The sequence below is a fragment of the Hylobates moloch genome, unplaced genomic scaffold (genome assembly GCF_009828535.3).
Source record: "Hylobates moloch isolate HMO894 unplaced genomic scaffold, HMol_V3 SCAFFOLD_16, whole genome shotgun sequence".
Lineage (NCBI taxonomy): Eukaryota > Metazoa > Chordata > Mammalia > Primates > Hylobatidae > Hylobates > Hylobates moloch.
In genome coordinates this window covers 32,820,507-32,843,534 of record NW_026652291.1, presented here as the reverse complement: position 1 = coordinate 32,843,534, position 23,028 = coordinate 32,820,507, and the positions used below count along the sequence as shown (strand labels likewise).

Here is a 23,028-nt window from a genome sequence, read left to right as displayed (position 1 = left end):
CCTTTTTATTTTTACATAAAAGTTTATTAAATTTGATTCTGTGGCCTGGTGCAATGGCTCACACCTGTCATCCCGGCACTTTGGGAGGCCAAAGCGGGCGGATCACTTGAGGCCAGGAATTCAAGACCAGCCTGGCCAACATGGTGAAACCCCATCTCTGCTAAAAATGCAAAAATTAGCTGAGCATGGTGACATGCCCCTGTAATTCCAGCTACTCAGGAGGCTGAGGCAGGAGAATAGCGTGAACCTGAGCAGAGGTTGCAGTGAGCCAAGATGGAGCCACTGCACTCCAGTTTGGGTGACAGATCATGACCCTGTCTCTAAAAAAAAAATTGATTATGAAATTTGTATTTCCATCAGCTCCGGGTCATCTCTATATCCAGCTGAGTGATGTACATTTTCATGTGGCCCCCAAATCATCCTGCAAAAAGGACCCTGAGCCCTCAGGAACCTCAGGGAGCCTGCAGAGCTCCCGGGGTCCTCAGGGCCTTCCCAGAGGGGCTCGGCAGCTCCTCCTCAGTGCTGACAGAGGTGACAGAAGGTGACCTCCCATGTGGCATTGATTGAGGGGGCAGGAAATCACCCAGGTGTCATCCATTTGTGTGAGAAGTTGCAGGGGCCCAGGGGGCGTGGGAAGATGCTGACCCAGAAGGTTGCTTCCAGCCAGGGATTCAGCCCAGGCGGCCGCCCTGTGTGAACCTGGTTCTCCTGTCTGCCCAGCATGGGGCTGAGGAAGCCTCACTGACTTCGTCTCTGGACACTTGACCCATTCTGCTCCTTGGAAAAACCAACACTGGCTTCTTCCTTTAGAGCCAGGTTCCCCGCATCTTTCACCTACTGGTCAGACGTGGCCTTCCAGATAGAGAAAGCCTTGTAGGTACTCTCGCCAACAGATGGCCATTTTCACTTGCAAGCCTCCCGGCCACTTCCATCTTTTCGCAGCAGACCTGAGAAAGTGGACAGAGAGCCCTACGGAACCTAGGGCAGGCCTGGGAGATGGAGGAGACCCAGGCCCCAGCTCAAGAGTCAAGGGCCCGCCTGAACAAGGAGGCAGGGGAGCAGCTCCTTTCAAGCCCTTCCTTCCCCACCCTCTCTGGACTCTGGATAAAGGAACACGACTGCTTTCCTCTCACCCAGAAACCAGAAGGACCTGAGCACCCAGGACTTGTGGCTGTCAGAGAGCTGTGGAAGGGCAGGGGACGCCAGATGGCAGCAGCAAGAGCTGGGCAGCAGCATCTGCCCAGGCCACCTGCGGAGAGAAGGCTGGAATCCGAGGGATCACACTGGGCCAGCATTGAGCCTGTGGCCACCACACTGACCCCTCCTCAGCTCCCCCTCACAGGACCTGAAAGCATTTCTGAGTTAAGTCTGGATAGGAAGTTTTCCAGAGCCATGCCACATATCCCTCCATCCACTCGATGCCCATTTTACAGATGAAGAGAGAGGCACCCAGAAATGTACACCAAGGCAAGATATGGCATAGACAGGATGAGGGCAGAGCCTGCTTCCTGATCTGATGGAAGTCATGAAGCCTTCCCTGCCTTACGCTTGGCTCTGCAGGGTCACTGAGGGGTCCCTTTAAGGAGATCATCAGAATCCTAAATGGCAAAAAATGGCAAATCAGGGGAAGAGTTGGAGCCCAGCATTTGGGGACACACACACACACACACACACACACACACACACACACACACACAGTCTTCTTGCCTTGCAGAAATTGGGTTGCATTACTCCAGTCTGCCACTGAGTGGCACCTTTGGGCCATGCACTTGGCTCCAAAGACATTTCCCTGAACAGCAACAGAAAAACATGTTTAACCCTAAAAAAAAAAAAAAAAAAAAAAAAAGTACATCTTACTTTGGATGAAATTTGATGACAGATTGAATGCACTGTCTGCACTTTCCACCATATCATGGTAAAGCTTCGCTTGTCCCTCCCTTTCTATTGACTAGACTACCTGTGATTCCCGCTGCTATGGGAACCAGCACAGGACCTACTCTCTTACTCACTGATGGGGGAGCTGGCCTGTCCATTCATAGGGCAAAGGATATGACACCTAGACCTGGATCCTGCTGCAAGGCTGCCTTGGGAACCATCCTTAAGACCCGGTAGCTGTTGTCCAAGCTTTGGCTCTGGCTGCTGCTGCTCTCAGCAGAAAAGAGCTCACTGCTCCCATGCGGATGCTGAGGGATTAAACAGAGGCAAATACAGAAGTGAGCAGATTTTTCTCTCTTGCTCTCTGCAGAAGGAGAACCATTCTGCAGAGAAGTTTTCAATGTATGCCTCTTCAGCATTGTTCCAGATGCGCCCATCTTCACTCTGAAACCCATGTATTGAGCACCTACTATTTGCCAAGCACCATGCTGAGCACTGATGTGAATTGGCTCAGTTTCTCCATCTATAATAGGAATGGCTGGTTCATTCTTACACAGATAGTCTTTATGATTCCAGGACCCTGCCTGCTTCTGGGATCTTTCCTCCATTTTGATGCCATCAATTGATCCCAACTAGATTTGACAAAGGGACTCACAGTGCATGGTGGCATGTATGTAGCCCTGGGGTTCTCAACCAGGAATGAGTTCATCTCCCAGGGGACATTGGGCAATGTTTGGAAACATTTTTAGTTGCCATAACTTGGGAAGGGGGGTTGCTATTGGCATCTAGTGAGTAGAGGCCAAGGTTGCTGCTAAACATCCTACATTTCACAGAATAGCCTCAACAACAAAGAATTATCCAGCCTGAAGTGGCAATAGTGCTGAGGTTGAGAAACCTTCATGCAGAGGGAGAGAAATCTCGTTTTGACAACGAGAAGCACATTGATCTTTTAATATGCAGTTCTTTTCTGTTCTGCACAATAGGAACACCTTTGATGTTTTCACAGTCTCCATGGTCTTTGCAGCCCATGTAGTGGCATCAGGGTAGGCTGAGAGATGCAGCAGAATGGGTATCATGGGACATCAGCTCTGGGGCCATCTCCGGCAACATCCCGATGCTGAGCCCCCTGGAACTGACTGTGTTTCTGCTCCCACTTCAGGTTCTGGCTGGCTGTCCAAGATCTTAAGAAACAACCCCTACAGGATGTGGCCAAGAGGGTAGAAGAAATCTGGCAAGAGTTTCTGGCTCCAGGGGCTCCAAGTGCAATCAACCTGGATTCTCACAGCTATGAGATAACCAGTCAAAATGTCAAAGATGGAGGGAGATATACATTTGAAGACGCACAGGTTTGCTTATCTACTCAAGTGGTTGTCATAAGGTGTTCATTTGTCCACTTCATTGCCTGACCTATTAACACAAGTTCAAGGCATTGTGGGTAGTTAAAATTTCAGATTTGATTATTTTTAAGTTCATCAGTGGAAACCATTTCAGATAGGTGCACAGCAAAATCCCAGGATCATTTTCCTAGATGAGTTATGTATTACATAGAAACCAAAATGTGCAGTTATATGCTTTATTTGTTCCAGGAAAGCCTCAAAGTGTTTTACAAAATCTGAAGCCTTGTAATAAGTCAGTGATAGAATCTGGAAACCAGAACACGGCATTGGGGAAGTGGGTGTAGTGAGTTAGCAGGGCCATGAGTCAAACCCACATCTGTCTACCTCCGAAGCCCACACTGATAACCACCTCTCTACACTGCTTCCGCAGTGATCTCCAGCTCTGCAGTGAATATTTTTTAAGCATATCTATATTCCAGGCTCTGCGCTATGTCATAAGATATCACAAAGAACAGGCAAAACCCCTGTTCTCAACGAGGTTGAGTGGGAGACAGACAAGTAAATGGGCAACTTCAACAGTGTGAAAAGTGCCCCAAATGGGTGAACCCTAGATTAAAGCAAGCCTGCAGGAGAGACTCCCAACCCTGTAGGACACAATTAAGATGCTCACAGATGCTAGTGATGCTGCTAAAGAAACAGGAACCACCCTAACCAGCAGACTAAATTTTGACAGCTGGGAGGTGCTATTTCTAAAAATAAGCATTGGGTTGGTTTCTTACTTCCTGGCCCCTAATTTCTATTTCCTGTCACCATCCCACACCCAGTGACAGGACTTAAGATTTTGCTTATCTCCTTGACCCCACTTCTCTCACCTCTGGGGCCCCCAGTAGAGAATTTGGGTAATTTGCCCTCTTGCAGACATTATTATCTGATTTAGGAAACTCAGTGTAGCTGCACCAATGCAAATAATGGCATGAGAACACAGTGTCCCGTATCATCCGGAATTGCCTTGCCATTTGCTCAGAACTTCAAGATGGAAACACCTACCAACCTCAACACCATAACTATCTTCTTCTCTACCCCTGGTCACGAGCTCCATCGAATGCCTGTGCCAATCACGAAATCATGATTCCTTCATATACCCCTTGCAGCTTCAAAGCAGAATGTTTGAGTCATGAGAGCTCTTTGCTGAGATATTTTTGCTTATGTGTATGTACGTATGCTTTCAAGCACCATATTGACATGGCCAGAGAGGAGAGTGACAGGGAAGTTCCGTGGGGGTTCCCTGCATGAATGAGCTGAAGCTCAAACTCCAATATTTATGAAACACAAGAAGAGGGATACTGGTCAGAACCTTGATGCATCTAGCACAGTATTAACACTCCAAGCACGACATCAGGAGGGATTTATTTTAATTTTTTATTATGAAAACTTTTAAACACTTGGAAAAGTGGAAACAGCAAAACAGCAAACCTTTATAGACCCTCATCCAGCCTCAAAAATCATCAGCACATGTCTGATCTTGCTTTATCTCTAGCCCCACCTACTTTTTCACCTGCCACCAGGTTACTTTAAAACAAATCCAAGATGTTGCATTATTTCATCTGTAAACTTAGATATGTATCTCTAAAAAAAAAAAAAAGATCCTTTTGTTTGAACATTGCCACAATATCCTTTATCTCCCTCCCATCCTCACATCCCCTTGCAATTTATTTGATGAAGGATTTAGATCCTTTGTCCTGTAAAGAGTTCCAAGCTCTGGATTTTTCTGATTGCAGCCCTGTGGTGCTATTTAGCATGTTCTTCTATCATCTCTGTTTCCTATAAATTAGTTTTTTAAGATATTTAATCAGATTTAGGTTTGATTTTTTATGGACAAAACTACTTCATGGATTGTGTGGTGCTCTCCTATCAGAAGGCACATGTCTAGCCACCTCTCTTTTTGCCCTTTTTGGAGATATTGATGTCTATCACTTATATCCATTAGTTAATTAGAGGTTGCAAAATGACGACGTACTAATTTTATTCTTTCTTCACTTATTAGCTGGAATACTTTCATAAAGAGAAACTTCCCTCCACCACTATGGTATCAACTAGCAGTACAATTCACGTAAGAAAAGCAGGATAAATGTTTGATTCTCTCCCTTCATTTGCCAGTTTTCAAAATGAGTGGTTTACTGTTATCTTCCTATGGTAAATATTAGGGTCTATTGTTTTGATTTTACTATCTTTGTAAACTCATGAGTTTAAACATATATGCTATGTTTTAATCCATTTTGCTGATTATTTTTATTGATGCTTGGATTGGGCCATCTCTGGCCAGTTGGCTCTTTCTGACACAGCCCTAGTGATCTTTGATGTCATCCAAATAGCAAGGAAGCTAAGATATTTCAGTCTTTGCCCTTACCCAGAATAAGCCATTTCTCCAAGGATCCCTGATTCCTCTTAGTGGGAAATGGTATTTAGAGACTAAAATCTAGGCACTTGAGTGTTTCATTGTTCCTGGATTGTTTATCATTTCTAGCCCTTTTCAGTCCACAGAGCTAGGAAATGTGTTGTTGTTTATAATAAAAATACATCATGAGTTCAGACTGATACTTTTAATTCAAATTCTGACCTACAGGGGATTTTATTTAACCACTTGTTTCTTACACCTGTGCCTCTTTTCTCTACGCTGAGAATCCTGACTTTCAAGGGCACTGGGTGATAGCATAATTATTCATTTACTTTATACTACACAGAGCAGCCTCTAAACCACAACACTAAAAATACAGCAACAGTGTGATTATCTCCTGGTTCTTTAATTGTTCATAGTATTCCATTGTATGGAGGCACCATAGTTTAGTCAACCAGTTCTCTCTTCTTGGACATTTGAGTTGTTTCTACTTCAAGAAAGGTTTGATGGAAGAAGTGGGGAAGTCAGCCTAACGAAGGTTACATATTGACAAGTATCTCAATATCCAACCTCCATTAGTACAGTGCTCTATCATTTTCCAGGTACTTCTAAATACATTCTATCTCATTTCCACAGCAATCTAGACTAGACATGAGGATGTCTTAAGCATCCCCATCTTCTTCATTATCTGATAGGATTACTCTCCCATGAATTCAAATAAAACAGTCTTCCTAAGCCAATCCCTATTTCCAGCCCAATTTCCTATTGCTTCTGAAGTGTATTTCCACCATAAATATACAAAGTGTTCCTTTCTAGCAGAGTGACCTTGGACAAGTTGCTTAAGTTCCCTGAGTCTTCCTTTCCTCATTTGTAGAACAGGGATACAATGGAGCCTACGCATAGGGGTGGGATGGGGACCAGGTGAAAGGAATCATGTCAACCACTAACGGTGTCTGGCCCACAGTAAGACAGAGTAAATACTACCATCTTATTTTTCTAATGTCACTAATATTCTCTTTTTAAGCTGTTATGTTTAATGTATTTGGTGAAAATTTTTAAATAATTTCACATAACCTTAGCACCCAGAGATAACCCCTATTTTGGTGTATTTTCTTCCTTGATTTATGTGTGTAGCTACGTGTAAGGTCTGCTCAGGCTGCTACCACAGAATGGCACACACTAGGTGGCTTAAACTACAGAAATTTATTTATCACATTTCTCAAGACTGAGAAATCCAAAATTAAGGTGTCAGCAGATTTGGTTGCTGGTGAGGGCTCTCTTCCTGGCTTGCAGGTGGCCACCTTCTTGCTGTGTCCTTATAACTCTGGTCTCTCTTCCTCTTCTTATAAGAACACTAATCCCATCACAAAGGCCTCTCTCATGACCTCATTTGAACCTAATTACCTCTCAAAAGACCCACCTCCAAGTACCACGACACTGAGGATCAGGGCTTCAACAATATGAAATTTAGGGAGACACAACATTCATTCCACAACAGGGAGATTTTGCAAATAGCGTGATCCTGTAACCTGCCTTTTACCTAAAACAGGGGTCAGTTAAAAAACTAAATTTTTCCTAAAAAGAGCCAGATAGTAGACATTGCAGGCTTTGTGAATCATGTGCTCTATGTCACAGCTATTTGATTCTGCATACAAAAGCAGCTACAATGCAACAACATGGCAATGTAAATGACATAAATGAGGACCTATGGCTGTGTTTATTTATGAACAGTGAAATCCAATTTCATATAATTTTTCACAAAATACAATTCTTCTTTTAGTTTTTTCAGCCACTTAAAAACATAAAAACTGTTCTTCACTCATGGGATGTAAAGATCTAGATCACAGGTCTGTATCTGTAGATTTGAATCACAGGCTGTAGTTTGTGACCCTGTGCTAAATAAAATTTGGCACATGTCATGAAAATTATTGAAATGCTTCAAGAAATCCAGAAAGCTACAGGATAGAGGATTGGGCATAAAGGATCCTCAGTTTTGGAGGGAGAGTAAGGTAGAGGAGACTTTGTTTTGGTGCAGCCATGGCAACACAGAAATCTGAATTGTGAATGTTTCTATATGAGCATTGAGTGTTGTGGAGCAGAGGTCAGCAGGTGCCAAGAGACTCACACTGCCTTACCTTCCTGGACAGCACTGGCTGCCTGCCCCAGCAAAGTAGGTGCAGTTCAGAAGTTCCCGGGTATAAAAACGAGGTTAAAATCCTTAGCAGCCCAAGACCAGCCAGGACTTGCACTCACATGTCCTCACTTGCTGGCCAAGATTCTGCTCAGACCACACTGTCCCTGGATTGTTAGTGCTGAGGGCTTGGTGGTGGCACTGAGACCTGGAGAAGTTCTAGTCCCTAGAGTAAGGCCAAGAGTCTAGGAGTTCCTTCTAGAATTACACATTTAAGTTCTTTAAACTTTCTCTTCTCAGTTTGCCTCTCTGTTAAATGGGGATGTTAACACTTCAGCCCATGGGGCTCAGGGGCTCTGGGCGGCTTCCTCAGCTGGTCATGATGGTTCTCATAAACCCCCTGCGGTGGTCATATGCTTTAACATTAGTGCTTAGTAGCCTGAGTTGAAAGTACAGCCAGATTTATGGATTCACTGGAAGCAGGGACTGGGGGTGGGGTGCAGCCTGTCTCCAGTGGGTTTTGTTTCTTATTTGACCACACGCATTGTTAGAGCCAAGTTAATTGCCTGTATTTGCTTCCAGTGGAAATATTTCACAAGACACCCTGTCAGCGTGGGCCCAGCATTTGTACTTGTGTTTTGCTGATCCGTTTAGCTTTTTTGAAAATTTGGGCCAAGACCAAATCTTCCATAAAGGTCTGTGGTCTGTGACCATAGCCCTCAGCTGTTTGCTGTGTTGTTCCAATTTCATAGATTTAGCCTTGTGAGGGGAGAAAAAAATATGGGCCATGATTTTTTTTTTTTTAAGGACTCAGTTCTTTATGCTATGGATTGAATTCTCTGTTCCCAACCATGGGGCCTCAAAGGACCTGCATTGTCACCTACTTGCTATGTGGTCTGAGGCAAGGGCCTTGACCTTTTGTGCCTTAGTTTCCTCATGTGGGTGATGGGGGTGATGTCTTCTCTACAGCCCGCTAAGGATTTTAGAGAAATCAGATGAGCTAATAGCCCTGAAAAATCTTTGAAAAAGTAAAAAGTGCTATATATTTGTAAGTGTGAACTCACAAAAATTAATGACTTTAGTACTCTCTGGGGTCTCATAATTCCACGCTGGATCCAAAAGAAATTCTCTCAAAATATCTGCCCTTAGATGGGAAAAAATGCCAGAAAAGGATATAAAAACCAAATTTTCAGGTCCTGGAGTGCATCCTAAGGAATTTGAGTTTCTCATCCTGAAGACAGTAGCAAAGCATTGTAGGCTTTTACGTGGAAGAGGGTGAATCCCATGGTGATGGGCATAGTAGGCTGGAGCCAAGAGAGAGTTCTGAATCCTGGGGCATGGCATATAAAGCTCTGCTGGCAGTTGTTGGTGGAGAGAATTAAACCACAGGAAGTATTGAGAACCTTCAGCTTCCTTGTAGGGCATTTGCCTCTTTCCAAAGCCTTCACAGGCTCTAGAAGAGATAGAAATCAGCTGCCAGCACAGTGGCTGCTTGGCTTCCATTTTAAAAGTCTCAGAGTATCAAGGATGTTCCAAGGACTATCTCCCTGGATCCATTCAATCATTTGTCCATCTGCCCATCCACCCATGTCATGAACATCCATTCTCCCATTCAAGTTGGGAGACCTTGACCTGTGCGGCATAATATTCTGTGCAGAGGGAAATAACATGGGAAATAGGAGGCCCAGGTGGCTTTTTTTGCCATCACGCAGAGCTTATCTAAAAGCACATCATCCTTTACAAACAAAACAAACCAGACCTAAGAAAGCGCTTCATTGAGATAGGATTGGATTGGAAATCTGTCCTTTAAGTGGACTGATAGTGGAATAGGACCAGCCAGCCCAGCCCCATTGGCTTTGATCCTTGCAGTTCCCCACCTCACCTTCCTATTTGTCCCACCCCCCCTGCTTTCCTGACCTGTGGTACCTGCTAAGATGCCCCACCCTGCCCTGTACCTGGAGTGTCTGGGCCTTCCAGACCTCTGGATTTGAAAGTTCTTTCATGGGAGCAGAAATTTGGTCTTCTTTACCTTTTATAAGTTCCTGCGTCACAAAGGTAATGCTGAGTGCTGAATGTCAGCTAAATGCTGACAATTCATTCCAGAATTATAACATTTTCAGCTGTGCCTATCAAAGAAGCGGGGGACAATTTGTCCCTTAGCTTTCAACTTTGGAGAGACAACCTTGGGGAGTACACCTAGTGGATAGTCAAGAAAAGCAGGTTAAATTAAATTCCTACAATGTGCCAATTCAGCAAAACTTGGAATACCCACCAAGTGTCAGATGTTCTAGGCGCTGTGAATATACAAATGCAAGGGGGGTTCCTTTCCCTAAGCGGCCCTCGGTCTGACTTGCCACGGCTCTACTTGGCCTTGATGAACTCACAAAAGGATCAAAGAGCATACTCAAGGCCAGAATGAGGTCTGGGTGATAAAAGAGCTGAGAAAGATACCATCAAGTCCACACCCGCCATGAGCAGACAAGAAGCCTCTAGCAAAACGTTTCTATTATTACCTAAGTGTAGATGTTTCAGTGCAACTTGATTAAGGAATGCAAGGTTTCTACCATTTGCTTTGTTTAAAAGCCAAAGCCCAGTAAAGTATGATTTTAGGTTTGCCCAGATTATTCAGAAGCAGAAGTCTTCCCAGCTGTTCATCTTTGCTCCAGTAGTAGAGGTGGCGGCATTGCGTGCCAGTATCACAAGACCACACCAGGTTTCCTGGTATTAATCCTCTATTGGAAGGCATTTCCTGGTAGATTCTCATGCCAGACATATTTTAATAAGGAATTCTGTGACACTGCTTGCTCCGGGGGTTGCTCATTTTATCCTGTGGGTGGTTTTATTTTTGGGAGATGAACAGCAGAGGGAGGGATGCATTTTGCAAAGAATAAATCAGTCGTTTGTGATCCAGTTCTGTTTATTACTGCACAGACTAGTAGTTCCTGACAGCTACTGAGAGAAGACGTCAAAGAGTTCAATTCCAAAATTTCTGGGTTGCTACTTCTGAGCATAGGTTCCTTACACCAAACCCCATGACCTCTTTGAGGAGGAAAAGGAAAACACTTTTCTTTTTTTTTCTTTTTTTTTTTTTTTTTTTGAGAAGGAATCTTGCTCTGTCACCCAGGTTGGAGTGTGGTGGCATGATCTCAGCTCACTGCAAGCTCCGCTCCTGGGTTCACGCCATTCTCTTTCCTCAGCCTCCTGAGTAGCTGGGACTACAGGCGCCTGCCACCACGCCCAGCTAATTTTTTGTATTTTTTAGTAGAGACAGGGTTTCACCCTATTAGCCAGGATGGTCTTGATCTCCTGACCTCATGATCCGCCCGCCTCGGCCTCCCGCAGTGCTGGGATTACAGGCGTGAGCCACCGCGCCTGGCCAGGAAAACACTTTTCTAAGTTAATATCCCTGGTATTTGGGTAGGTGAAAGACAATATGCAAAGCTGTCTTTGAAGCTACCCTTATCTAAGAATAGGGATTGAACAGCATGAAAATACTATGCCCTTTGGCCAGTTAAATTAAATCCGTTTTTATAGATGCTTTGCGGAGTAAAGGCAAAGGGTCATTTGCTCTCACATCTTCTTATGACCTGGAATGATGCCATATGTGGAAACACAGGGCTCCCATGTCCTACTTAGGAGGCTAAGGAAATCCAAAGGGGGCACTTCCCGTTTTAGATCCACATGATCCCAGGTTGTTCATCCAAAGATACATTCAGAAGGAGCAACAGCTTCCTGTCTTTCACTTGTGTGGATGTCCGTATCGTTGTGGTATCTTTTCTGTTGCCTCCCCTATGTTTGTTAAGCAGATACTGATTTGTGATCCACTTCAAGTCCTCACCACTGTGCTGACCTGCAAGAACCATGCTGAAGAAAAGCTCATTTTCCCTAGGCTTCAGCTAACCATGCCTAAGGTCTGAGAACCTTTGGTCAAACATATTCAAGTCTCTTGAAAGGTGAGACTCGAGGATACAGATTTATGACTTCCTAAGGGCCCATCAGCCCTCAACGCTTTACCAGGTTGGGACCTTGTTTCCAAAGATGTTCATAGCTCCCATCAAGTATAGATGGCAAGTTGTGCACGAACTGCCTGTTAAGTGAGAAACTAGAGCCTGGGCCATCCTTGGTGTCTTGGCCATTACCATTGCTAACAGCAGTGATAGTGAATGGTACCCAAAAGGGAATTGTAAGCAGTGGCCACACCTTCTACTAGGATGACTCAGATTTAGGACTCAAGAGGAGGTTCCTAACTTTCCTGCAACCACACATGGAGGGATTTTGTCTCAGCCAACTAGTACTGACTCCCCTTGGGACCCAAGTGAAGGACAGTGAAAAGCAGCACATCAATGTGAGAAGAGCATGAGCTTTGGGGTCACACAGCTCTGGGTTCAAATCCTGGCTCCATACTTACCTTGGGTAAGCCACTTGACCTGTTAGAGTTTCAGTATCCTCATTTGTAAAATGGGGGTGTTTAAACCTAAGCACTACTTCAGAGCAAACATCACCAACAACTAAAATAGTACAGCTAGACTCTGCTCCCAAATCCTCTTTGCTTCTTTCTCCAGAATCTCTCTCATCCCACAAATCATCCCTTTCAAGGACAGTCACAGCATGAAATTATTATTGCCACTTGACATGTATAATCATTTTTGTAGTGCTTCCACTTCTACTTCCACATTTAATTGTGTGATTGACAGGACTAGAAAGGTGAGCCTTTGGCTCCTAGTCCAGTTCCTTCTCCATAACCCCACACAGCAACACCACATTCTGCCCACACAGCCTCATTTTCCTTCAAGAGACTACATGGGACCCAAAAGCTCCCAAAGTCTGGATGTGATTCTAGGCAGCCTAGGTATGGAGGGCAGAGATGAGGCACATACACCTGCAAAAAGAAAAATAGGATACTTGAAAATCACAAGAAGAGCTCTTGGCCGCTGTGCAATGCTTCAGCCGAGTGGTTCTCCACTCCAGGAGGACGTTCTGAAGCTGGGAAATGAGATCTGTGCTGTCTTAGGAGCCCACAGCACAGGGGAGGACATAAGGGTCGTCTTGAGGAGTTCAGCTGCGTGCTTGTGGCCCAGGGCCCCAGTCATTTGTCTGATTACCTTCCCCACCTCTTGAGAGAGTCACTGTGTTTTGTCTAAAAGGAAAGGAGATTTCCAAATGAGGACTCTCTCAGCAAAATATTGATTTTCAGCAGGTGTGGTTTTGAGACAATTTGTACTGCATGCTCTCTCCAGCTCTCACTGTGCCTCGGACTCTATTGATTCTAGTTGGTTTTGATCCTGCCTTAGCATCCCAGGCAAGCAGAGCTCTCCTAGCCCAAGAAGAGAAAATGAAGGTGGAGTGGCTCATCGGGGTAACAGCCCTGCACTACAGCCATCAACCACTCCAAGGATATGATGCCTCCCACTGCTGAGGACTCTGGCTAAGACACTGGTGCGATTTAGAGCCCTAGAGCATTGGTTTATCATCATATAGAGAACCACCCTCATCTTCTTTGGAGGAGGTGCCTCTCCACTGCATCCCAAGGTGGGAGTGACCTCTGGTAGTTCTGCTTGTTCCTAGTCAACTCAGTCATCTCTGTTGTAGAAAGAGAAAGAGAGAGAGGGCAAGAAAGAGAAAGAGGGAGGGAGAGAGGAAGGAAGTGGGAAGGGAGGGAAGAAGATAAGGCAAGACAAAATAAGACAAGACAAAGCAAGAAAGAGAGAGCACACGGGCGAGGAAGCGAGCACGCTTTTTCTCCATCCCCTTAGGAATTTACTCTCAGCAGGGGCTTGGCTTGGCTGGTTTTGCCAGTGACTCCCTTGCACTTTGCAGATTCTGAATATACATTTCCCTTAAGACTGGTTGTCTGCAGAATAGAGGGAACAAACCAGCACCCCCATAAATCAGCAGAGGTCACTGCCAAGAGCTTTGTACACTTGCCGTCCCTGGCAGTGATAAACTCATTGCATTTGGGAAATGGCCAAAGACCCTGAGTCCAATCTTAATTCTTATTCCCAGAAAAATCTCAGTTTTCTGTTCACCCACCCCCGTTTACTGTCTTTGTGTTTCCCAGACAAAGCTGGCAAGGAGGAAAGAACACAGTTCCATAACTGGATCATCAAAGGCTGCATTTTGTTGCTTGGGGAGGAGTTGCAAGGCAGGAAAGAGTCACGGATCCCTAGGCTGTGGAAAAGAGAGGCCCAGGCCAGAGGGAGGCTGAAGCCATGGGGTCTGCACGGGGTGTGAGAGATCCGCAGAGGTTCTCAGATTCTGTTTTTCTCAGACCCGCGCCTTGGATCTGCTATTATTGCTGTGGTCGGTTGTTCCCTTGAAGGGTGGTTCAGGCTGTTGTAATGGTGGTCAAGGGCTAGCAATGGGATTGGCATGGTGAGACCACCTCACGGGACTCATGCTCCAGTAGGTTGTGTTCTTATCCTCTTATCTTTCTCCCCACACCATCCTCACCTTGGTGTCTGGCTTTGGAGTTGGCCATATGACATGGAGAAGATGAGAGTGGTGTCCAAACTGTTCCTCTGACCCACATGGGCCTCCTGAGAGTGGACCACCTCTCTCTGCTGCCCTTTCCTCCTTGCCCCTTGATTGTCTTTCTCCTCTGACTGATCAGACTGTGAAGGTACAAGACCAGACCCTCCCTCCCTGCAAATCCCACAGAATTAGGAGACATATTTCTGTCTGTCTACACAGATCTTTCCACTTTGATGAGAATCTTTCTGGTTGAGAGACCACTATTCCCCACTTGTAGCAGGATAGGTCATCCCCAGGTACACACATTCATACCCTGTGCCTGTACTTCATCTCTACAGCCCTTAGCTGAATTGGCTAAATGCATCTCTGTGCAAAGTCTATCTTGCCTAGTTGGATCTAAGCTTTATGACATTGGAGACCTATTTGTCTTATTCAGGCTGTCATCTCAGTGTCTGACACAGTGCCCTAGCACCTAGTAAATGCTCAATAACTATTTGCTGAATATTATTTTGATTCAGTGTTTAGACATCTGCTTTATCCTGCTCTATTTTGATTGACAAGTTCTTTCTCTTCATGAACCAGCTTTTCCTTCCTACAATGAGTCTATAAGAATTAGCTGGATCAGAGGGGAATTTGGTGCTGAGCCAGAAGAGCTGGCTAGAGGAGGTTTCCTCACTTCTCATGGGGCAGCAGAGGGGTATTGTGAGATATTGAGAAGTCGGAACAAGAAGCAGGGAACTGTTGCTTTGGAGAAGGGTCTGGAGAGGGTCCAGGCACTATGATAGGCTTTTCCAGATGACTCAGGAGCCACCTGGCTCTGTCAGCCAGAAAGAAGTGATGCCTGACACAAGGAGACAGTGTGTCATTTTTACTCTGGACTAACATTTGTACCTAAGCTTTAAATGTTAAAATAATTTGGCCAGGTGTGGTGGCTCATGGCTGTAATCCCAGCACTTTGGGAGGCCGAGGCGGGTGAATCACTTGAGGCCAGGGGTTTGAGACCAGCCTGGCCAACATGGTGAAACACCGTCTCTACTAAAAAAATATAAAAATTAGCCAGGCATGGTGGTGCATGCTTGTAATCCCAGCTACTTGGGAGGCTGAGGCAGGAGGATTGCTTGAATCCATGAGGTGGAGGTTGCAGTGGGCCAAGATCACACCACTGCACTCCAGCCTGGGCAACAGAGCAAAGACTGCATCTCAAAAAGAAAATGTTAGAACAATTTAAAGAGACAGCAAATGAAAGCAAAGACCAATGATACCCCTCAGCCTGGGCTCCAAGACCATTAGGGATGGCTGAGCCAAGATACTCATGCTCCTCTGAGCTGAGTGTAATCCTCATTCTCCTTCTGTGCAGAGAGCAGGAATTTGATGCAGTCATAAACCCAAACAAGTATGGAGCCAGTAAACTTGCGGAACATTAAATTCCAACCGGCATTTCAGTGAACATGTATATTCGACTAACATCTGACCCTGTGCTAGACACTATGCATCTGTAAAAGATAAAGACATACTGTTCCTCAAGGCACTTAAACAAGAGTGAGCTGGATTTCTGTCTGAAATTTTCAGAAAAACACTTAGTGAAGTATGTTCACACTAAGTTTGTTAAATCAGAATACGTCTGGACTATCCAAGTAGTCTCAGAACCAGGCCACTATTTGAGGCTGGGCGCGGTGGCTCACGCCTGTAATCCCAGCACTTTGGGAGGCTGAAACAGGTGGGTCACTTGAGGCCAGGAGTTCGAGACCAGCCTGGCCAACGTGGGGAAACCCCGTATCCACTAAAAATACAAAAATTAGCTGGATGTGGTGGTGCATGCCTGTAGTCCCAGCTCCTCGTGAGGCTGAGGCACGAGAATCACTTGAACCCAGGAGGCAGAAGTTGCAGTGAACTGAGGTCGCACCACTGCACTGCAGCCTGAGTGACAGAGTGAGACTTTATCTCAAAAAAAAAAAAAAAAAAAAAACAAATCACTATTTAATTTCATTTGAGTCCTTCCAGTGGGTTTATTCCCATTAGTGGGGTAACTCCCCTGCTTTTGTAAATATGAGGGTATCTCAGGAAGAATAAGTCCCAAAACAAGATTCTTTGGGTTCCAACCAAAGATGAAACCAAGAGGGCCTCACATGTGACCAAGACATTTTCTGCTCTCTACTTTCACTTTCTTTTTATTTTTTAAATTGAGATGTAAAAGTTGTATGTATTTATGGTATACAGCATGCAATTTTGATATATATATATATATATATATATATAGTGGAATGGTTAAATCAATCCACTTAACATATGCATGGCCTCACACACTTATTGTTTATAGTGAGAACACTTAAAATCTACTCTCTTAGCAATTTTCAAGTATATAATATATTGTTTTTAACTGCAGTCTGTAGTCACCGTGATGTTCAAGAGACCTCTTGAACTTATTCTTCCTCTCTAATTATGTGGTGTCCTTTGACCAATGTCTTCCCAGTCCTTCCCACTCCCCACAACCCCTGGTAGAACAGCCATTCTGCTCTCTGCTTCTGTGAGTGTGATTGTCTTAGATTCCACATACAGGCACATCTCATTTTATTGCATTTCCCTTTATTATGCCTTACAGATTCTGTGTTTTTTACAAATTGAAGGTTTGCGGCAACCCCGCATCAAGCAAGTCTATCAGCACCATTTTTCCAATAGCATGTGCTCACTTTGTGTCTGTGTCACAGTTTGGTAATTCTTGCAACATTGAGCTTTTTTATCATGATTATATTTTCGTGGTGATCTGTGATTGGTGATCTTTGATGTTACTATTGTAATTGCTCTGGGGGTGCCCAACTGCATGCGTATAAGACAATGAACTTAATACATGTTGTGTGTGTTTGTTTTCTGACTCCTCTACCAAACCAGCCATTCCCCCATCTCTTTCCCTCTCCTTGGGCCTCTCTACTCCCTGAAATGACAACTATATTGAAATTGGGCCAATTAATAACTCTGCAGTGGTCTCTAAGTGTTCAGGCAAAAGGAACAGTCGCACAACTCTAACTTTAAATCAAAAACTAGAAATGATTAAGCTTAGTGAGGGAGGCACGTTGAAAGCCAAGATAGGCTGAAAGCTAGGCCTCTTATGCCAAACAGCCAAGGTGTGAATACAAAGAAAAGTTTGTTGAAGATTAAAGATGCTACTCCAGTGAACGCACAAATGATAAGAAAGCAAAACAACCTTATTGCTGATATGGAGACAGTTTTAGTGGTCTGAATAGAAGATCAAATCAGACACAACATTCCCTTAAGCCAAAGCCTAATCCAGGGCAAGGACCTACCTTGCTTCAATTCTGTGAAGGCTGAAAGAGGTGAGGAAGCTGCAAAAGAAAAGTTTGAAGCTAACAGAGGTTGGTTCATGTGGTTTACAAAAAGAAACCAAGTCCATAACATAAAAGTGCAAAGTGAAACAGCAAGTGCTGATATAGAAGCTGCAGCAAGTTATCCAGAGGATCTAGCTAAGATCATTGATGAAGGTGGCTACAGTAAACAACAGATTTGCAGTGTAGATTACACAGCCTTATATTGGAAGAAGATAAATCTAGGGTTTTCATAGCTAGAGAAGAGAAGTCCATGCCTGGCTTCAAAGCTTCAAAGGACAGGCTGACTCTCTTGCTAGGGCTAATGCAGCTGGTGACTATAAGTTGACGCCAATGCTCATTTACTATTCTGAAAATCCTAGGGCCTTTAAGAATGATGCTAAATCTATTCTGCCTGTGTTCTATAAATGGACCAACAAAGTCTGGATGGCAGCACATCTGTTTGTGGCATGGTTTACTGAATACTTTAAGTCCACTGTTGAGACCTACTGCTGAGGAAAAAAATAATATTTCTTTCCAAATATTGCTGTTCATTGATAATGCACCAAGCCATCCAAGAGCTCTGATGGAGATGTACAAGGAGATTCATGTTGTTTTCATGACTGCTAACACAACATCCATTCTGTAGCCTATGGATCAAGAAGTAATTTCAACTTTTCAAGTCTTATTATTTAAGAAATACATTTCATAAAGCTATAGCTATCGCAGAGAGTGATTCCTCTGATGGATTTGGGCAAAGTAAATCAAAACCCTTCTAGAAAGGAGTCACCCTTCTGGATGCCATTAAGAACATTTGTGTTTCGTGGAAAGAAGTAAAAATATCAACATTAATGGGAGTTTGGAACAAGTTGATTCCAGCCCTCATGGATGACTTTGAGAAGTTCAAGATCCCAGTGAAGAAAGTAACTGCAGATGTGGTGGAAATAGCAAGAGAACTAGAATTAGAAATAGAGCTTGAAGATGTGACTGAATTGCTACAACTTCATCATAAAACTTGAATGAATGAGGAGTTGCTTCCTATGGAAGAGTAAAGAAAGTGGTTTCTTGAGATGGAATCTACTCCTAATGAAGATGTTGCAAACACTGTTGAGATGACAACAAAGAATTTAGAATATTACATCAACTTAGTTGATAAAGCATCAGCAGGATTTGACAGGATTGACTGCAATTTTGAAAGAAGTTCTACTGTAGGTAAAATGCTATCAAACAGCATCACATGCTACAGAGAAATCTTTTGCGAAAGGAAGAGTGAATTGATGTAAGAAACTTCAATGTCTTATTTTAAGAAATTGCCACAGTCACTCCAGCCTTCAGCAATCACCACCCTAATCAGTCAGTATCCAACAATATCAAGACAAGACCCTCCCCCAGCAAAAGGATTATGACTCGCCAAAGGCTCAGATGATCCTTAGCATTTTAACAATAAAGTATTTTTTAATTAGGTATGTACCTTGTTTTTTCAGACATAATGTTATTGCACACATCATTGACTGCATATAGTGTAAGCATAACTTTTATGTGTACTGGGAAATTAAATATTTCTTATGACTTGCTTTATTGTGGTGGTCTGGAACCAAACCCACAATACCTCCAAGGTCTCCCTACATAAGTGAAGACAAGTGGTATTTTGTCTTTCTGTACCTGACTTACTTCACTTAACCTAATGTTCTCCAGGTTTGTTCATGCTGTCACAAATGACAGGGTTTCCTTCTTTGCTAAGGCCAAACAGTATTCCATTATGCCTATATACTGCATTTCCTTTACCCATTTATTTATTCATTGATGGACTCATAGGTTGACTCCATATCTTGGCTACTGTGCTCTCCCTTTCTTTTGTGCTGGGTAAGGAGTGAGTCTTGATGAATCCTTGTCATTGCTCTGGCTTTTTCTGGCCAGGCATCTCTAAAATGTGTCCCCCAGCTGATGGGAGGTCTCTGCCTCCTCCTTCCATCCCTTCCCTGGAAAGAGCACCAAGGAAGAGGTCCTTGATGACCAGTCCTGCCTCTCAGCTGAGCACTCTCCTCCTCCCTGACCAGCTCTCCATTCCCCTCACCACTAGGGCTTTTGTCTGGCTTCGTGAGAAGAACAATGAGCACACATGGGGGAAGATGCTTCCTCCACCAGGACAGCCGTTAACTAACAAACCCGCCCTCCCCAGTGAAGGCCAACCTCCCTCCTAACACATTCTGTCTTGGAACAGCCAAGCTTTCCTGTGCAGCTGAGCTGAATTCCACTTCAATGGATAAATAATCTTATCCACTGAAAAGTCCTCTTTTCTAATGGACCAGGATTTTCCTACCCTTGTTGAAGACAGATCTGTTTGGAAGGGACCACAAGATTCTAGGAATTAGCTGGAAATCCGGGGTGAAATTATTTGCTAAGGCCAGAATGTATAACAAATGCCCCTGGGAGCCGAGGAAAAGAGGTGGCACCTTGCTGCAGTACCTGCCCCTCCTGGGTGTTAGTTACATGTCCTGTTATGTGGTTGCCAAGAACTCCTTCCAGGACAAGGTGGTGGCCCTGAAATGCACAAACTGACCCAATTGCATTATTGCCTGTTTTTTTAAATTAAACTTTTTATTTTGAGATACGTATTGATTCTGATGCAGTTATAAGAAATACTGTGCTGTTTACCCAGTTTGCCCCAATGGCAACATCTTGCAAAACTATAGTACAATATGACAGCCATGATATTGACATGGCTACAATCCCCTGATTTTATTCATATTTCCCAATTTTACTTGTGCCCTGTGTATGTATGTGTGCATTTAGTTCTATACAACTTTATCACGTGTTAAGATGTGTCAAAATACAGAACCATTCTGTCACCACGAAGATCCTTCCTGTTGCCTTTTATAACCACATCTCGCTTGCTCCCTCTACTCCCTCATCTGTAACCCCAGCAACCACTAATCTGTTCTTTCTTTGTCTCTATAATTTGTCATTTGAAGAATGTTATATAAATGAAATAATATAGTTTATAATCTGGAGCTTGGCTTTTTTACTCATCCTAATTCCCTTGAGATTCATCCAAGTTGTAGTTGGGTGTAAGAACAGTTTGTTCCTCCTCATTACCGTGTCTGGTTTTAATGATTAAGCACCCCAACATGGCACCCAAGCCCAATTACAAGTCCTTTGGGACATGATCCTCAGGGAACTTTTATTCTAAGAGAGCCCATATGTTTTGTTTGATGCTTCTGAGTTTGGGGGTGTGGGGATGGAACATGTTGCAAGTTTTTCTAGGTACCTGCAAACATACCTAGGTTCCTTCATCTCCTTCCCCAAAACAGTGATCAATTGGATTGTAATATTCTTTAGCACTGGTTGACAGCCCTTCCTTGTGTCTCCTTGTCACCTTCCTCCCCAGGAGCACATCTACAAGCTGATGAAGAGTGACAGCTATGCCCGCTTCCTCCGGTCAAATGCTTACCAGGATTTGCTGCTGGCCAAGAAGAAGGTATCTTTGGGAGCTCTTCTTAGCACTGTTGACTCTTGCCTGCTGCTTGCTGCTGGTTTGAAATGGGAATATCATCCCTTGGGTTTTATTTATTTCCTATTTTCTTCTTTCCCTTCTCTATCTGCTCCCATTCTAATGGAAAACAGTTAGGATTGTCACCACCCCAGCCCCACTGCAAGGTCCAGGATGGGGCATCCTGCATCCACATCCCTATTGCCTCTCTCTGCATGTTCTGCCCATGGTGGGGATGGGTACGTAGAGTGACAAAAGACTAAGGCCACAGTGGCTCAGCATAGGAGTGCAGGGCTGGCAGTAACACCAGCAAAACCCTTAGGACACTGGAGAGAGCCCCTCACTGCAAAGTCCAGCCCCTTCACCTCAGACTTCTCTCCCTGACCAGCCCAGAGAGGAGTATGAGGCCAGGGTTGGGGCAGCTCTCTCACTAGTCAGAAAGCCTTGTCAGTTTCAAGAGCACAATCAGGTACCTGAAGTCATCCTGGGGTTTCTCCCTCCTTGACACCCCCTTCCTCTCCTGCACCTGCCCCACGGTGTTGCCTTTCTCTCTTAACCAAGAAGTAACTGCACCCAGCTCCTTCCTCCTCCTCCTTAGAACTCAGCCATGGTTCCTTGCAGCCCATGGAGTCATGGATTTGAGGTGCAGGGGCCCTCAGCATGCAGGTGAGGGGTGACAGAAGCAGGAATGAACTCAGCTAGATTCCTGGGAAGAGAGGAGGAAGAGTAGGCAGGAGAATAGGGTCCAGGAAGGGAATGGAAGGCGAGAGAGAGGGCTCCTGGTTTCAGTACACCTGCCCACCCTCTGTGCTTTTCAGCTTTGATCTGAGGCCCATGTGTGGTTAAGTGTGGCTCAACTTGCACCAAACTCTATGACTTCTGTGCCATGGCACTTAGGAGCACATGCATCCCTTTCTCCCCCCTCCTGGCCTCCCAGCCCCAGGCCCTAAGCACGTGGTTGCCCATCACATGCTCTCCGTTGGGCTGCCTCTCAGCCACACAAGCCTTCTCTCTGTGTGCTGTCACCCTCATGTGCCAGGATCCTGTCTGCGTATCTGGTTGGGACCACACAACTCCAGAGTCCCGGAGAGCATTTATACCCTGCTCTCCGGCCCTTGTGTAGCCCTGGAAAGAGGCCTTAGAGTCTGAGAAAGGAAAGAGGACTTCTGGGGTATCCCAACTGTCAGCAGCCCAGCTCTCTGGTTTTCCTGCGTCCCTCCCCACTGTGATGGGCAGTGTGGAGCCTGGCCTCCTGTCGACTCCCCTGCTGGAGGATGTCAATGGAGGGGCTCCTTTGGAGGAGGCCGACACCCTCATACATGGCTCTAATGCCCATTTTTTCTAAGACCTAGAGGAAAGAAAAGTTATAGGAACTTTTGATAATTCCAGCCCAGATCTCATGGGTGAAGGCCAAAGTTTTTCTTATTTTCTGTGGCTCAAGACACCTGACCTGATCACAATTTGGTGACTTTCTAAGGCTCTGGTAGTTTGACCAGTCTGGGCCTGTCTACACACCTAGAAGAAGAGAAGCTAGAGGCCATTCATTCTCTTTGTGGGTTTGAACACAAAGGAAAAATGCACCCCAAACCAGGCTGAGACCCCTCTGGCTGCAGATGCTCCCTTCCAAGAAGAAAACTTCTCAGAGGAGGTCATTTGAGTGAGGAAGGAACTGGCAACCTGCCTGGGAAGAGTTCCTTAGAATTATCCTCCCAGCTCCCGAAGTAAGGGATGTTCTTGAGACAGAAAGCCCTTGCAGATACCAACAACATCTCAATACTGAGGAGCTGTTTCCCAAAACAGTGACAAAACCTGCTTTCTCCTTCTGTTTCTTCCTGAGAGTCTCCAGGTATGGATCTGATTTGTAACTCGGCACTTTCAGGTAGGCCTAGAGTATTCTTCTGATTTCAGGGACGCGTTCACCGTATCCAGGTCATAGAAGGTATGTGAGATTCACAACCTCCAGCGGAGAGGGAATATGAATCAGCCTCACTTTTCTGCTGAGAACTGACCTG

General features: G+C 44.7%; 1 protein-coding gene across 9 annotated transcripts in view; it reads left to right on the top strand.

The window, feature by feature from the left end:
* RGS6 (regulator of G protein signaling 6) overlaps positions 1 to 23,028 on the top strand; it is a 642,060-nt gene that overhangs the window by 590,636 nt on the left and 28,396 nt on the right. For all 9 annotated transcript variants that reach the window (XM_058429366.1, XM_032134933.2, XM_032134936.2 and 6 more), the window contains exons 15-16: positions 3,035 to 3,221; positions 20,915 to 21,004. In XM_058429366.1, coding sequence (XP_058285349.1) covers positions 3,035 to 3,221; positions 20,915 to 21,004 — 277 coding nt within the window. The remainder of the gene's footprint in view (positions 1 to 3,034; positions 3,222 to 20,914; positions 21,005 to 23,028) is intronic.